The 16,598-nt window shown below is 40.7% G+C and overlaps 1 protein-coding gene across 4 annotated transcripts; it reads left to right on the top strand.

Annotated features, from left to right (window-relative positions):
* The first annotated feature begins 557 nt into the window (after positions 1-557).
* On the top strand, positions 558-14,584 carry LOC126405998 (cytoglobin-1-like). Of its 4 annotated transcripts, XM_050070084.1 has the most exons (9): positions 558-705; positions 798-940; positions 5,225-5,456; positions 6,910-7,070; positions 7,348-8,398; positions 10,641-10,723; positions 13,709-13,752; positions 13,883-13,935; positions 14,104-14,584. In XM_050070084.1, exons 2-5 carry the CDS (start codon positions 798-800, stop codon positions 7,370-7,372), a joined length of 561 nt encoding a protein of 186 aa, XP_049926041.1. In that variant the 5' UTR covers positions 558-705; the 3' UTR covers positions 7,373-8,398; positions 10,641-10,723; positions 13,709-13,752; positions 13,883-13,935; positions 14,104-14,584. The 4 variants fall into 4 exon arrangements, with proteins under 4 accessions (XP_049926041.1, XP_049926040.1, XP_049926042.1 ...); XM_050070083.1 differs by having other exon boundaries at positions 13,883-14,584; XM_050070085.1 differs by lacking the exon at positions 13,883-13,935 and having other exon boundaries at positions 13,970-14,584.
* The last annotated feature ends 2,014 nt before the right edge of the window (positions 14,585-16,598 follow it).

Consider the following 16,598-nt stretch of genomic DNA (forward strand, 5'->3'; position numbering starts at 1 on the left):
GGTGGAAAATGTATGCATTTGAAAAAGTGCACTGAGAGCTGTGTGGCTCTCTTGACGGTGTGTGCACATAATGAAAAGTGTGAAGTAATGAAAAAATGGACGCTCCTATAATCTGAATCTTGTCGGAAGCATAGAACAAACGAAATGAAATACGCCTGCCCTAATTCTGATGGACGTCACACTGTTTAATTTTGTGTTTCTACATTTACATTAGCAGGGCTTTGTGAGCAATTCAATATTACAGGTTAATCTCCTGGATAGTCTGGAATGATGACGACAACCACAGAGGTAAAAGGTCAGGGTACGTGCTCCTTTATCTTATTCCAGTGTCATAATCTTACATCGCATCCATGCTCACCCAGTGCATGTGTTATATATCTGACGCTCTTATTAGGGATTTGTTTTCTATCTCATCATGATTTCATCAAACACCACCTACAAAGGTGAGGTGGGTAGAGGGAGAAAGACGGAGGGAGAGACAGAGAGAGGGAGGGAAGGGAGAGTGTAAAAAGAGAGTACAGAGGCTCCTCCTCGTTCGCTGCGTGTGTTTCTTGTGTTTTTTCTGCCTGTTCTCCACTCACACTCTCGCTCAGCAGAGATTCAGAGGTGGAGAGCAAAGATTCTCACTGGGAAAAAAGGGGGGGGAAGGGAAAACAGATTTTCTTCCTCTCACATCAAGAAAAGAGACACAACCAAGAAATAAAGGTATATTTTTGAGGGAGAGAGGGGGGGGTACTGTCATCATCAGCCCTGCCTTCCTTCTGCACGTGCTCAGCTCTGCACAACTGTGTTCCCAGATGGAGAGGATGCAAGGAGAGGGAGAGGTGGACCACCTAGAGCGGCCGAGCCCACTGACTGACAAGGAGAGGGTGATGATCCAGGACTCCTGGGCAAAAGTCTACCAGAACTGTGATGATGTTGGGGTGGCCATACTTGTCAGGTATTTTTTGTTAGATTTACTCCTGTTTGATGCAGAGTTCGGAAGATATTTCATAGTGTGACAGAGAAAAATCATGGTGGAGGGGGTTATAAATGCTGAGTATAATTAGAAGGGAGACTGATTAGCAGTTGCATGCCACACGAAACTGCATCTCATTCTATTTTGGGACTTTTCATCAATTCAACTCATTTCTTCAACTTTAATTAGTTCACCACTGATAAGGTCAAATTTGCATTTTGTCTCTTCCCCCCTCAGTAATATCACTGCACCTGCTCGAGCCACTGATGCTTTTCTCTCGCAGACATCTAACTAAATCAAGTTACACCCAAACCATGGGATTATCCTCCCTCAGTTGCTGAAATCAAATGATCTGACTGACTTTACAAGTTTCCACTCTGTCCAAAGGAACTCAGTCAGTTGTATTTTCGCACGTGATATTCTCACCTCTCCTCCTTTTTCTTAATCCTATTTATGAAATAGGAGAGGCAAAAGATAAACATTATAATCCATCAGTCAGACATCTTTGGCACCAAAAAGGGTTTCCTCCCCTGGAGCAGGTCAGTGTTTTGAATGCTTGTATGGAGCGCCGGGGCAACCTGCAGTCAGACCTTTAAAATGTCCATCATGTCTCTGCAATCACAACATTTGCTGAATATTATTCATCTGTCATTTATACATTTCAAGGCAAGCGTACAATTTCGTTGGAGCGTTCCTGCAGTTGTTTTCACCCCTGTTGTTATCTCGCTTTAATGTTTACTTTGAGAGCAGCGAGAAGAAACAGCTCTAAAAACAACCATCTGCAGGGAATCTGGAAATGGTGTGAGGGCTTTGACGTCCTTCCACATGTGACGAGATTTGCTGCATGACACAGCGTGCCTACATAATCCTTTCTGATTGCAGGGGGTGAAAGTTGAGAGGGAGGTGAGCAAACGCAGGGCGCAGTTTACAGTTACAGTCAGTAAAACGAATGACTATTAGGATTTAGCTGCAGCACAAATCAGAATCTCATTCCTCTTCTTTCTGTGATAAAACTCAATTAATTTATCTCAATTTCCCCGTATTTTTTTACCTCCACATTCCTTCACAAAGACCCTACGACCTTCAGGAATTTGAGGAATGAGGATTGATCGATAAGCATGACCATGGTAAATTCTCCTCGCAACAGTAAAGAGTAGATCATTGTCACTCCACCTGAACCTCAGTGCCAACTTAAATCCTTTAAGCTAAATGTCTCAAGGTTAAAAGATCTACAGTAGCAAATTCTGACACTGTCTGAAATTAGAAACTTTCTCTGGAATCAGCTTTTCGATTAGTCTTGAAGAATAGATAAGAAAGGATTAAAATACATACAAAGTACTAATGAGGCTATTTATATGCAACCACAGGTCCTGTAATTACAAGAAAGAAAGATTAAACACCCTGGTTCCTCATACTTTGCTCCACAACTTGCCAAGGCCTTTCACCCACAGGTGACAGATTGAGACACCACCTTCCATCGCCTCCCTTTTCAGCCATTTTAATTGACACTTGAAACTAATATCCAGCCATATGCTTCAGAGCTAACAGAGAAATATTTGCTTCCTTTTTGTGCTAGTTGTTGCAGAGACAGTGGGAGATGGGACATCAGGTTGAGATAGCCAGCAACCAGATGCATTGGCCCTCTTCCCAGACTGTGGGAGGGGGGAGTTTTTAGGCTCTTCTTTGCTAATTCTCTGTGATACCTCTGGGGGTCAAACCAGGATATAATTCAAAGGAAATGTCTTTGAACTGAGTATTTGTTCTTAGAAAGAGAAGGATGTGCAAAGAAATGGGCCTGGAACTTGTGCAAAAATAATACTTATGCCAAATGAAACATGAAATGCGAGCTATCGTTGCTGTAAAAATAATTCTCAGCCATACAGTAAAAGAAAGGCAGCTTCAGTAGTGCTCATGGTACCCTGAGTAGTGATTTTATTCACGTCGCCCTCTCTAATTAGCACGTTTCACCTTTTGTTAGGAATTGTGAAATCATGCAGGATCCTGGGCCCTACTTTTGAGGCATGACAGGAACCATAGTACATAACCAGTCAGATGCCTGAGCCAACAGGTTCACAAGGGGGGACCACATATAGTAACAAGACTGTGTGAATCCAGAGACCAGATTTCTGCTGCAAGATATGCTTTCAGTTATAAACTCAGTTATATAAATCCTGTGGCAAAGGATGTTATTTTTCTGCTTTATTCGCGGCGGTCAGCAGCTCTAAAGCTCAGTGGTTCGGTTGGTTCAGTCTGGTGTCACTTCCAGGGCATCAAAAAATGTTGCTTGGGCAATGGCCCTCGCCATCAGGTGCACAATGCGCCCTTTAGTGTCCGTATGAGATCCAGTGTAAACCCATCCCCATTATTATTATTATTATTATTATTATTGGCAAAGTCAGCTTAAAGGGACAGGTTACCCTAGAATCAAAAATTATTTTTTTTCAAAATTTTTCCTCTTGCCTGAAGTACTATTTCTCAGTCTAGATAGTTTTGGTGTGGAGTGTTGAAGATATCGGCTGTAGTCTGCCCTTTCTGGAATATAATTGAACCAGATGGCACTCAGCTTGTGGTGCCCAAAGCGCCAAAACAAATACATTTGAAAAGCTCCGCAGCAATGTCTCTTTCCAGAAATCATGACCCGGTTACTCAAGATAATCCACAGACCTTGTTGTGAGCAATTTCATGTAGGGACTATTTTCTTTCTGTCAAACTACACCCTCCAAGTATATTAGCACACAAAAAGGAAGTGTGCATCTACTCATGAACGTGAGACTCCTCCTCGTGACAGCTCAAGATGTAAACATGAATGGCGTCCTCCTCGGCTGAGTTGTAACATTAGCTAGCTCAGTGGTGCTAGGTGAGCTAGCAGAAGATGCACGCTAACTTCTGCACAGTGATACGGGGATGGATGTAGTTTGGTAGACAGAAAACAAAGTCTTTGGATTATCTGAGTAACCGGGTCATGATTTCTGGAAAGAGACATTGCTGTTTAGTTTTTCAAATGTATTTTTTGGCACTTTGAGCACCACAAGCTGAGTGCCATCTAGTTCCATTATGTTGGAGAGAAGGCAAACATTGCTACAGCCGATATCTTGGACATTTAGCAACTCACACCAAAACAATCAAGGTTGATGAATAGCAATACAGGTAAGGAGAAACATATGTATTTTTGGTTTTGAGATGAACTGTCCCTTTAAGGCATGTTGGAGGATGGGACAATGGGTCCAACAAGCACAGGACATTGACCCAGGAAACCGCTGTTCATTTCCCGTGTAGAACTACAAGTCAGCATTGAGTTATTTTGTCACGTCAGTCATCGTCATTAGTCGCGTCAACCACCATCTTTTAAGAACCCTAACCAAATAGTTTTGTTGCCTAAACCTATATGCGTGTAAGGGTGTAGGTTTGGTGTCAGCACTGGGAGGGGGGGGGGGGGGGGTCAAAGTTACCCCTATACCCTTGCATATATGGTCCCATCCCTTGTTTGTTAAAGGATTGGACCAACTTCTACCAATGTACAAACTCTGAGATTACACTGAAGAAACTAATACCTGCATTTATCAACACCAAAGCTGAAACAGTTGTAAAACAAGAATTCCTCCCTGACACTATCAGAGTTAGATAAATAGAGAAATATACATACATTTTATCTGATGCTGCAAGATTTATTTCTCCACTCTGACCTTTAATATGATTTATAGGCCAAACTAAGGGGAAAAAATATGTCTTCACATTTGCCCCATGCACGTAATTATACAATCACCTGCAGAAAAAAGTATGAGGAATTATTAATAATAAGAGGTCAACTTATCAGCAGAGAGCTTATCGTGCCTGCTACTGAATCACTTCATGAGCCAAAGTATGCAGAAGAAAAAGTCAGGTATGATAGAAGAGGATGTACGTGCAAAGTCATCAAACAAATGTGTTCATCTGTTGTGGTTAATAACTTTAATGTGCCACTTTATGTCATACTTCCCCCGCAGCTGAGTGTTTTTCCTTCACTTTTGAAATTCTTTTCAAATGTATGGGATACACGCCGTACCCAGATAATAGCTTAGAGCAAACATTTAAAGGGAAAATATGCAGCACTCTCATGTCAGTGCGGATATTTACTCATGGTATCTTGCCAGCTCAGAAAAAAAAATGGACGTGGGTTTGCAGGATCAAGCTGGTGCAGGCTGAAGGGCGATGAGATTAGCGGAGCTTCGCAGCAGCTGCTCATACTCATATCTCTCATTTACTCTGTTTCGCCTTCCTCCTTTGCAGGCTGTTTGTGAACTTCCCCTCATCCAAGCAGTACTTCAGCCAGTTTAAGCACATCGAGGAGTCGGAGGAGCTGGAGAGGAGCGCCCAGCTTAGGAAGCATGCTCGCAGAGTCATGAATGCCCTCAATACAATGGTGGAGAGCCTTGACAACGCCGACAAGGTGGCCTCAGTGCTGAAGGTGGTGGGCAAGGCTCATGCACTTCGACACAAGGTGGAGCCTGTGTACTTCAAGGTAATAAGAGAGTGACACACACACACTCAGAAATTAACTTTAATGGTTAGATTAAAAAACAGTAGTTAAAGCTGCCTTAAGGTTTTTCTGACCATTAGAGGGCACAATCTAGTGAGGAAGCCTGGGTGAAGATGGGAACGAAAGAGAAACACCACAGCTCACTGTGATAGGTTGAGAGACGTGTCAGATAAGAAAATATCATAGATTGTATAAAATAATGGACGTAGCCATCAAGATGTCACCCATTGGTTGGTGGACTCCCATTTTTTAGCCTCGAGTGTGGCATTTTGGCTGTCACCATCTTGGATTTTGGAGCCAGAAGTGATCATATTTGGATGAGGTAGCTAGCTGCTAAGTTTTGCCGGCAAAAAAACAGGCTTAAAACCATTAAAACAAAATGTTCTTACTAGAAAAATACAGTATACAGTCTTTTAGTTCAACCAAACACTGAACAAGACTTTATTATGTGACCAAAGCATTACAATTAATTTTCATGAACTGAAAACATGCTGATATAGCAACAGCTATGGCTACACCTATACCCGCACACAGACTGGCCAATCATAACGTAGCATCAGGTCGGCTCAGACCAGGGTCTAACACAGCTGTGCTCCATTGACTCTAATGCAGTCGTTTCAGATTTCCTTCATTTTCAGGCTGGTTTTGTGGATTTGGAGCTAAATGTTGTGCCTGGGGCACATCGTGTATTAATGATACTCGTTACCTGGAGAGGTTGGAAAAAGATATACGTTTCTTCCCTGTTCCAAAACCAAAATCAGACCCTGAAAAGTGTAGGGTTAGCTAGCTAGCTACTGAAGATATAGCCTACTGAATGTATACACATGCTGCTTTTGCTTTTTAATGATTATAACAGTGAAACAAAGACCGACCCTGCTGTACAGGAACCAGTGAAGGGAAGCAGGGAAACTTTGCTGATATTCAACCAGCTGTGTGTCATCGCATTGTGCGCAGATGAATGTTGTTTGACTTCCACTGGAGATCCCTGCCCATCCGCCAGTGGAGGTCCGGGTGCTGGCAGCGGCACGGGGGTGAAGCCAAACACGGTTCATCTGCACACACTGTGACGCCACACAGCTGGTTCAATATCAGCAAAGTTTCCCTTTATATTCATTGTCTTGTGTGGCGATCAGCAGTGATGTGGTGGTTCACTTTTACACTGTGATCTGTAGCCTATAGTTCGGCTTTAGCTTCTAACTATCTTTGTCTTTTTAACCTGTTGTTGCTGCTGAGTCAGTTTGACATCCTGGATATATCCTTCAAACACAGACTGTAGACCCCTCTGTCTGCTTCTCTCTGGAATCACTCTTTCATTTCACCAAAAATATGATCATATTTCTTCAGGGAGTGCAGTTAGTTACAATGTGGCCTCCATGTTTATCAGCAGGGCCTAGCGAAAGATCAGTTGTCTTAAGTACTGTTCTGTCTTGTCCAGTTCCTGAGTGGTGTGATACTGGAGGTCCTAGGAGAAGTGTATCCGGAGGTGGTGACACCAGAGGTGGCCGCAGCGTGGACCAAACTCCTGGCAACTGTCTGCTGCAGCATCTCAGCCGTCTATGAGGAAGTGGGCTGGACTAAGCATTCAACTTCAACTGGGTGAGGCTTTTAGTCTGGGTTTAGTCGACAACAATCTCCAAGAGACTTTTAAGTTTTGGGCCACGGCCTCCTAAGAGAGGAATGAATTAACTGTACTGACCTTTGAAGGGAAGTAATGTATCTAGGGGCAAATACAGTTTAATATAATCTAAGATAATCGTGAGCTATGGGACATACACTCAGAATAGAGACGGGTACTGCACCATTTTCATTGCTAACTGTGTGTGTGTGTGTGTGTGTGTGTGTGTGTGTGTGTGTGTGTGTGTGAGAGAGACAGAGAGGGACAGGGAGTGAAAACATAAAGCTCTTACGATACTCTTGTAAAGGACCAAACTATTTAAAGGAGTGAGCAAAGAGGAAGAAAATGCAAACGTAAACCCGACAGTGGACAAGAGGTCACATTTGACTTGGATGTGCCTTCTACTGAATGTGTGGATTTGGAAACTGCCATGTAAATATTTTCCAAATATCGTGTGATGTTTCCTTTCCTCCCCTTTCTTTTATCAGTCTGTACTACTTGTGTTTACTTAACGGGATATTAAGGAGACATTTTTACATTTTTAACAGTTAATTGTGATGATTGTACATTTTTTTTCATTATAACTCACCTTTGTATCTGTATCTAACACAATTTTGAAATAAAAATACAAAGAAAAACCTTATTTTCACGATGTTAAATCCTTTTAAACTTATATCTGCTCTAATCTGATTCCCCTGCATGTCTGTGTTGTAATAATTAGACCTTTCCTCTTTCTCGCTTGGCCTACTGCTCCCTTCTTCTCTGCTTGAGTCAGCAGTGCTAAGTATAAGCTGCTGGAAGTCACTATTTTTACCCCCATTTATCCCACTGTGTTCCCTCTTTTCATTAGATATTGTAGGAAGACTGCAGCAATTAACTGGTTTCATCAAGATATATGATAATTTGATTGGTATCTGTTAATTCTTGCTGTAAAAATCAGGCTACCCACAATATCGAGTTTGATTTTGCTCGCTGTGTTGACGACATGGGGGCGAGGTGGGTTGTTTTCAGAATAGAAACACACAGCATGCTCTGTTTACCTCCTAGTCCTGCCTTGATCCTAGCTAATCCTCTGAGCTAATCTCCCCAATCATGAGTGAGAGCCAAGAAGGAAAGACAGGAATAGTCAGATTGTTACACCACTTCTTGCCATTCGAGCCTTTCAATGGAAGGAGAAGTCTCAGTGCTTTGAACCATCATCGGCCTTGAGGCAGGAGGTCCTTGGGGTTAGGACCATGTGTACCACTTTGGCGGTCCTCACCACCATCGCTCTGATCCTGCGGCAGAGATTCTCCAACAAAATCAAACCGTGAGTACTGATCCAGAACAATTACTAGAATAAAATGTTGGCATTTTACATTTTATATTACATTTGTATGTTTCATATGTGTCATATATAGTTCTGTAGTGACATAGATCAGGTTAAATGTATATGAGCTGAGTCTCTCATCAGGAGGAGCAGAGGATGGTAGGTAGACGGAGTGACACAAAACAGGTCGGGACATTCCCAGTTGTCTTTGAAGAGACACAAGCAGATATTTTTTAAACAGATTGCCAGACATATCCAGCTGTGTTTGTAGCTACAAAAGTGGGTATTTGTAAATGGACGTTCAGGACATTTCCAGCAACAAAAGCGATTATTTTTTAAATGAGTTTGGGACATTTCTAGCCATGTTTGTGGTGACAAAAAAAACAGGTATTTTTTAATAACAGTTTGTGACTTTTCCAGACGTGTTCGAGCGACAAAAGCAGGTGTTATTTCACAAGAGATTGGAACATTGCCAGCAGTGTTTGTAGCGACATAGCAAGTGTTTTTCCACAAGAGGTTGGAATAGTTCCAGCAGTGTTTGTAGCTACAAAAGCAAGTGTTTTTCCATAAGAGGTTGGAACATTTCCAGCAGTGTTTATAGCGACAAAAGCAGGTGTTTTTCCAATTAGAGGTTGGAACAGTTCCAGCAGTGTTTATAGCGACAACAGCGGGTGATTTTCCAATTAGAGGTTGGAACAGTTCCAGCAGTGTTTGTAGCTACAAAAGCAGGTGATTTTCCAATTAGAGGTTGGAATATTTCCAGCAGTGTTTGTAGCGACAAAAGCAAGTATTTTTACATAAGAGGTTGGAATATTTCCAGCAGTGTTTGTAGCTACAAAAGTGGGTGTTTTTCCAATTAGAGGTTGGAACATTTCCAGCAGTGTTTGTAGCGACAAAAGTGGGTGTTTTTCAACAAGAGTTTGAGACATTTCCAGTAATGTTTGTATCAACAAATGAGGGTATTTTTTCATGAGTCTGGGACATTTTCAGCAGTGCTTGTCGTGACAAAAGCAGGTGTTTGTAACCACAGTTTGAGACATTTCCAGCCATGTTTGCCACAACAAAAGTGGGTATTTTTCATGGCAGTTCAGGACATTTCCATCCATGTTTATAGCAACATAAACAGCTATTTTTTATTGAGTTTGGGACATTTCCAGCAATTTTTGTCAATACAAACATCCCGAGTTTGGGGTATTTCTAACAGTGTTTAGAGTAACATAAGAAGGCAATTTTTAACACAGGTTTGAGACATTTACAGCTGTGTTTTTAGGGACCAAACCAGGTATTATTTCACAAGAGGCTGGAACCTTTTAGAGCCATGTTTTTCGCGATCAAACCAATATTTTAAGCCAAATCATTATGTTTTCCTAACCCTAACCAAATGGTTGTTGTGCCTAAACCTAACCACACATTACACTGTTGTCACATACCATTTCAAATTTAAAACACATCCCCGAAATATAAAAAGTACTTGCAGAAATGTACAATGCCAACATTTATTCCGACGACTGGGTTGACTTATCATGAACCGTGACTTTTAATAGGCACTAAAGAACAGTGGTTGTTGAAAATCTGTGTGTTTTCAGTTATGAAACAGAAATAAGAGACTAGTTTTTGTCAAGATTTGGATTAAGACTGGAGTGCCTGACAAAAAAGATACATTCAAGAGCTTGAGGCCTGTGAGAAAAGCATTTTATACTTCATAAAATAAACACATGTAAAAATGTCCACCCATACAGCAGATATGAACATACACAGAAAGTGCAAGGCCGTTTCATATGTGGGGGAGTGAGGGAGATAGGGTTAGACTTATCTGCATCATTGATTTGAAATCACTCCAGTGATTATTTTAGGGTAAGCCTTGAGCAACAGTGTCGGATTAAGTGGCTCGATACATAACAACAGTGTATTCCAGGTTTTCTTTTTTAATGGAGAGATGAATGGAGGGGAAAGCATCAGAGCTCTTGAGCTCGTGGCTGCTAATTGACTCAAAGTGCAATCTTCTCAGCCCCCCCGGCCTTGCTCAGCCACTCACACAGCAATGGCAAACAATACCAGGAGGCTACGGCACCACGGAGCATGGCAACAGCTAGCTTACACAATTATGAGCTAATAAACACTGAAACCTCCTTTTTAAATGAGTTCCTTAACCAAACTGTTTCCAGATAAGTGTGTTCAAGAAGACACTGATGATACACATGGAGCATTTAATACTGAATTCTGCTAATGTCCCGTATCACAGGCAGACAGAGGAGACAGACGTGCCATACACAAAGAGCAATGGAGCAGCAGAAACCCAAAAATGACAACAGTGAACATCACAGGGTAAGGACACACAAACAATCAAGTCAGTGAAAACAGACTGAGCAAATGTACTATACAGCCACAGGGGCCTTAAAGGGGTACTCCTATGACTTTACTGCACTTGCAGGCAGCAGAGGCCAAATTAGCCTGACTTTAAGTGGTTAGTTTTGGTCCAAAAACTTGCAACATGCAGCTTGATAGCATTCCCTGCCTGGGAAACACCCATGTTCGCCAAGGTCCAGATGGAAAACAGGATTTTTAGGAACACTTTTTTTCCATGAGTCACATAGCTTCCTATAATTTTCTAAAAAGGAACGCACAAGTTCAAGTTCAAGAATCTTTATTATCCCCTTGGGGCAATTAGTTCCACAACTAGCAGTTATCAAAACAACATAGAAACCAATATATGTCAAGACAGCACACACATCAAGTCAAAACAAGTCATATAAAAGGCTAATCGCTGCGGGGACAAATGAATCCCAGCAGATATCTGCGTCCGGACGGATACAACCTGAGCTCTCCATGAAGCGGGTGGTCTGGATCTGCCACCTTGTGCACATCGATGAGGTTGCTTAGGGCTGTGCCTGTGTCCTGTTCTCACATGTTAAAAGTCTGAACCAGCAGATGAAGTTAAAGGTTATTAAAGACTGGATAACACAAGAATGCAACACAATGTTCAGCTTTCAATTAATTAACTTTAATTATTTTGAATAAACTACAGAATATTTTAACTAGTGCAAAGATGGTCATCATGCACATATATAAAGTTATATTAAAATTAAAGTTTAAATTTAATATCAGTGGATATAGACTTGGCTTTCAATGGACTTGTTCTTTTAGAAAATTCCTCTTGAAATAAACAATTTTTTTTAACTTGTCCAACTCAGACACCTGTGTCAGAGCTTTGTGACTATTTACAACCAATTTTTATATTTCTCCCCAGAAAACTTCCTTGGGAATTATCAGGAAATAGTGGACCTGTCAGATAAAGCATTACTGCTTTTTGTTATAAAGCTGTAGTCTCATAGTCCAGGCTGAGATAACCATCACCTGTGAAGAATTCCAAGATTGGGTGATTCCGTAAAACCTCAGACTACGTTCAATCTCTCTGCTACTTCCTGCATTAGCACTGAATACTGGCATTAGACGTAAATGGTGAGGTAGACTCACAAGTCAGTCTTTAGACGCTTTGCTTAAGCCGGAGATCTCTGATTGTCTGGTGGCGAGACTAATGGTGAGGTGCATAATCATTGAGTCAGAGTTTATTATACCCAGATATCACAAAGTATGTCTGAAAGGGCTGAATATTAAATAAACCACTAATAAAAAGCATTAGCGAAATATAAAATAACGTACAAGTGAAATAAAATAGATAAAATACCTAACACATTGCAAACAAAATATTTAAAAAATATATAAACTGTGCAGTAAAATACAGCAATATAAAGTATGCACATCAAAACTATTGTACATTCATACCTAAGTACAGGTGAAAAGTAAGGATTTAAGCATTTTCTTGGATTTAACAAAGCTCCTCCAGATCCACAGAAGACATTAGACATATGGATGGATTACTGAACAGGCTTACAGAGCACATGCCCAGGGGCCCGAATGTCAGCCCCCCCTGACCTTCACCTGCAAAATGTCACTCAAATTAACACGTGCTGACAAGGAAGAGACTCAAAACAACAACAACGAGATGCAAAACACCCACATAGACATGTAGAGACCCACAACAGTTACGAAAAGGGGCAAAACAACCATGAAGAGATGCAAAATGATCATGGAAAGATGCAAAACGACCATGAAGAGATGGAGAGCAGCTACAAAGAAACACAAAAAGACCACAAAGAGACATAAGCAACAACAAAGACATGCAAATCAGCTGCAAAGAGGCACAAAGTGACTCACTACGACCACGAAAGGGGGCAAAACATCCACAAAGAGACATACAATTATCAAAAACAGATGCAAAATGACTACAAATGGGGCAAAACATTCACAGACACACACACACACACACACACACACACACACACACAAAATAGAAAGAGAACCGAAATTACCACAACGTGACACAAAACCACAGAGATATGTGTAATGACTACAAAGAGATGCAAAACAACAACAAAGAGAGGCTTAACAACCACAATGTGTGTGTGTCTTGCTCCTACACAGGAGAGGCGGTGGGGCTTTCTGCGTGTCTGTGCCCAGGGGCCCATTGTCTCATAATCCGTCCATGATAATACAACAACCAACAAGTGACTGATCAGTGTTATTCAGATGTAAAATCAGTAGCGTACCCCTTTAGGAATAACTTTTGCACTTCACCTTGGACAAAAGTTATTTGAGGCGAGCCGTGTTTGTGTTTTTGGCAGAATTTTAGCAACAAAAAAAAAAAAAATGGGCTAATGCGAAACAGTTTTAGAGAGCAGTAGCGTTTAAAATTGATTTAGGTTGTGAATTCAAAATACTGCCAAAACTGAGAATCACAGTGGGCGACAGAGACAGGAAAACATCTAAGCAAGACAAAGAGACGTTGACAGTAACGTTGAAGTGGTGTGTGTGTCAGTGTGTGTGTGTGTCAGTGTGTTCCGGGAGGTTTACAGACGGGGCTCCAGACAAGGGGAGAAAGTGGAGCAGTGGAGCATGTCACAGAGGCACAGATGCATAAAGAGCTAAGATGCCTGCCCCACATTTAGCTTTTAAGTATTCACTGCTACGCTGCTAATGCTAAATGATTCAGAGGCAGAACAACAATCCATCATCTCTTCGGAGGGTTATTATAAATACATTACCTCCCTACAACCACACCGCTTAATGCAGCTGAAAGATCTCACTATGAAGTAATAAACTACTAAACATTTTACCTAATGCTGCACAAAGTATGCATGCAAATCCCAGGACTTTGATGTGTTTGCTTTCATTTGCTTTATCAATCATTTTTATGGAGGTGCATTTAGCTGAGTCAGGGTGATTTATTGTTTTCTGATTATTTCCCTGCAGACATGACCAGAGTAGGCCATCATCTCAAGTCTGGTGAGCGTCAGGTGAGCTCTGTCATATGTTATATTTAGAATACACCAGAAAACAAATTGTCCAAAAAAAAAAAAAAAAAAAGTATTTACGTCACGACTTTGAAAGCTACAAACCCTGATTAGTTTTCTCTTTTGTTCTCAGCGGCCTCTGCTATCAAGACTTATTTCCCTGGATGCTACGCAGAGAAATTTCCTGTAATTTTTTTTCTTGCTTTCTGTCATTGATCAGACTCTGATTTATCTGCGCTTGACAGCTCACGCCAAGACTCCCACCAGGATTTAAAAAAAAAAAAAAAAAGAAAAGTGGGGCTTGAAAAACAACGAGGCCTGTTTTCAGCATGGCTTCCCCTGTCTGTCCTGCAGATGCTCTCACCACTGGAACAAGAAACAGTGACTCCGGGATGAATTCCAGCTCAGAAGTTGAAGCCTGACAAATGCCATGCACTGATCGTGAAAATTTACAACACTGTCACTTCAAAGTCGGGTATATGATCAGAAAGTGATAAACATGTTATGTGCCTCTGCATAAAAACAAGCAGTAATAATTTCTTTGATTTCCTGCTTTTGCTCGCTTTTAAAAATAATGATCTGTGTTACATGTATGTATGTATGTATGTATGTATGTATGTATGTATGAGGACAGGATGAGCTGTGATGGATGTTTCTTAAAGAGTAGTGTCTCTAATATCGCATAAGTGACCTACTTTCTTGAGAAAAAAGGGGCTGAAGTCATGCATTGTATTGTAATGTATTGCATTGTGTATGGCAGGTATATCAATTCTGTGAATCCCTTAAAGGTTTATGTTGTTCAGACAGGAGCCCAAAAATAAAGCAATGGAATGCATTTGACTTGTGTGTCATTGTGTGCTTCAGAATGCAAATGAAGGTGGTCTTTCACATTTACTAAAAATATCTGTGTTTGATTAGCTGATGACTTTTTCAAAAGGGTACATTTCTATTATCAAAACAAGAGAAAGCATTTATTTTCCTTTTCCTTGCAGGCTTCCGTAGTTTGAACAGTCAGTTTTGCCTCTTGACAATACATATTTGATTGTATTTATTTATTGTCTCCATCCTGTGCTGTGAGTAATGTCTTTTGCCCCCGAAAGAGTAAAATAAATCTTACAATTTGCATATTTTTATTATTATTATTTGCACAAGGCTGACATTACAGTAAATGGTGTTATCCTTCAAAGTACATATGAATTTTGCCTGCACTTTTGCCTCACAATCAATTATGATCTCTAAAAACATTAAAGTTGTGTTTTTCAGCTATTTCTTCTTTGATCAAGTCAAGGAAACTATTAATAACTTTTATAGTTTCCTTGGATTAGGTAAAAGTATGAACTTCCTGCCTTGAGATCATCAGTGCGCTCTTAAAAAAAAAAAGTCATAAATATTGATATTATGGATTGATTACTGAAAAGGGCCCCACTGCCCTAAGTTGTAGTGGTCCCCCGACATCACCTGCAAAATATTACTCAAAGTGACACTGTGAGGACACTCAAAATAAGCACAAAGAGACGCAAAGAGAGTCACAAAGACTACGGAAAGGAGCAAACAACTACAAAGAGACACAAAGCAACTACAGAGATACACAAACTGACAACAAAGAGACACAAAACAAGGGGTGGGCAGATGGATACCAAAATATTGAGACTACAGATATGTTTGTGTTATGAAAATCGATCCCTGCATCAGTAGGATTGATATCAAACCAGGGATCCGTTTCTCTCGTCTAGCTTGTACCCATTTGTATTTCAAGAGCAAAACTGTCAGTGTCAACAATGATGTACTCTTTGCTTCTCCTCTGCTGTTGTCATGTTGTGTGCACTTAAATCAACATGCATAAACAACTTATGTATCGTGCATATGCAGCACACAACCTGACTATTTAATCCAACGCATGATTGCAATGATGATGGCTGAAGGAGGAAAAAAACCATGGGAAAGAGAATGTGGTGCTGCAACAAAAAGAAGGAAGGAGGAGAGAATGCAGCATCCAGACCCCGAACACAGAAACAGACTTCACTGGCAGAGTCTTTTCAGAGAGGCTCAGGCAAGAAACATCCAGGTAGTTGTAAAATTAACATTTTAGTCAAACCAGATCTTCAGCCTCTTCACCTCAAACTGTAATTTTTCATCATAAGCTGTTCAGTAGTTTCTGTATCAGTATTGGTATCGATATTTCATGATTCTGGCTTTGCATTACATGGCATCAGATCAAAACTACATTTCACCCTATACAAAACCAGAGAGAGAAGCACAATGACTACAAAAACAAGCAAAACGACAACTAAAGGAGGTAAACAACTATGAAGTCTGTGTGTCTTGCTGCTATGTGGGAAAAGTGGTGGTGCCTTTTGTATATTTGAGGCTGTGTGGTTGTTCACCATGTTTATAGTACAAATCTCTCAACATAATAATTATGTTAATAATAAAATCACATCATGTTGGCACGCATGTCTAACCCCAACTCTGACACACCTGAAAAAGACTCAAGTCTCATAAGGAATAGCGTTATAAAGCTAAATCTGAGCAATGTGCTTACTGGATATCATTGTGCTGATTAAGAGCAACATCAGGCCTAGACCTCACTGAATTAAACATGGCTCTCAGAGGATAAATTATTCAGCTCTTCAGTTTTGCTGGAACTGATTTGCTTTGGCTAAATTTTCCTGAGCTCTGACGCCACCTGGTGGTGAAAGCGCTCCGTACATTTCACCAAGTAAACAAGCAGGTTAAGATGTCAAACATAGTTCAAAATAACCAACTTCATAATTTAAACAAAGCAAACACATTTTCTGAAACGCGTTTTCTTAAATTGTACGCTATAAAAACTACTCTACCCACAATGC

This window comes from Epinephelus moara, chromosome 18 (assembly GCF_006386435.1).
Source record: "Epinephelus moara isolate mb chromosome 18, YSFRI_EMoa_1.0, whole genome shotgun sequence".
In the NCBI taxonomy this organism is placed as follows: Eukaryota; Metazoa; Chordata; class Actinopteri; order Perciformes; family Serranidae; genus Epinephelus; species Epinephelus moara.

Excerpts from the sequence above, each read along its gene's own strand:
- LOC126405998 (XM_050070083.1), top strand. The coding sequence starts at position 798 with ATGGAGAGGATGCAAGGAGAGGGAGAGGTGGACCACCTAGAGCGGCCG. Across the intron at positions 941-5,224 it reads GGGGTGGCCATACTTGTCAG|GCTGTTTGTGAACTTCCCCT; the intron begins GTATTTTTTGTT and ends CCTCCTTTGCAG. Across the intron at positions 5,457-6,909 it reads TGGAGCCTGTGTACTTCAAG|TTCCTGAGTGGTGTGATACT; the intron begins GTAATAAGAGAG and ends TGTCTTGTCCAG.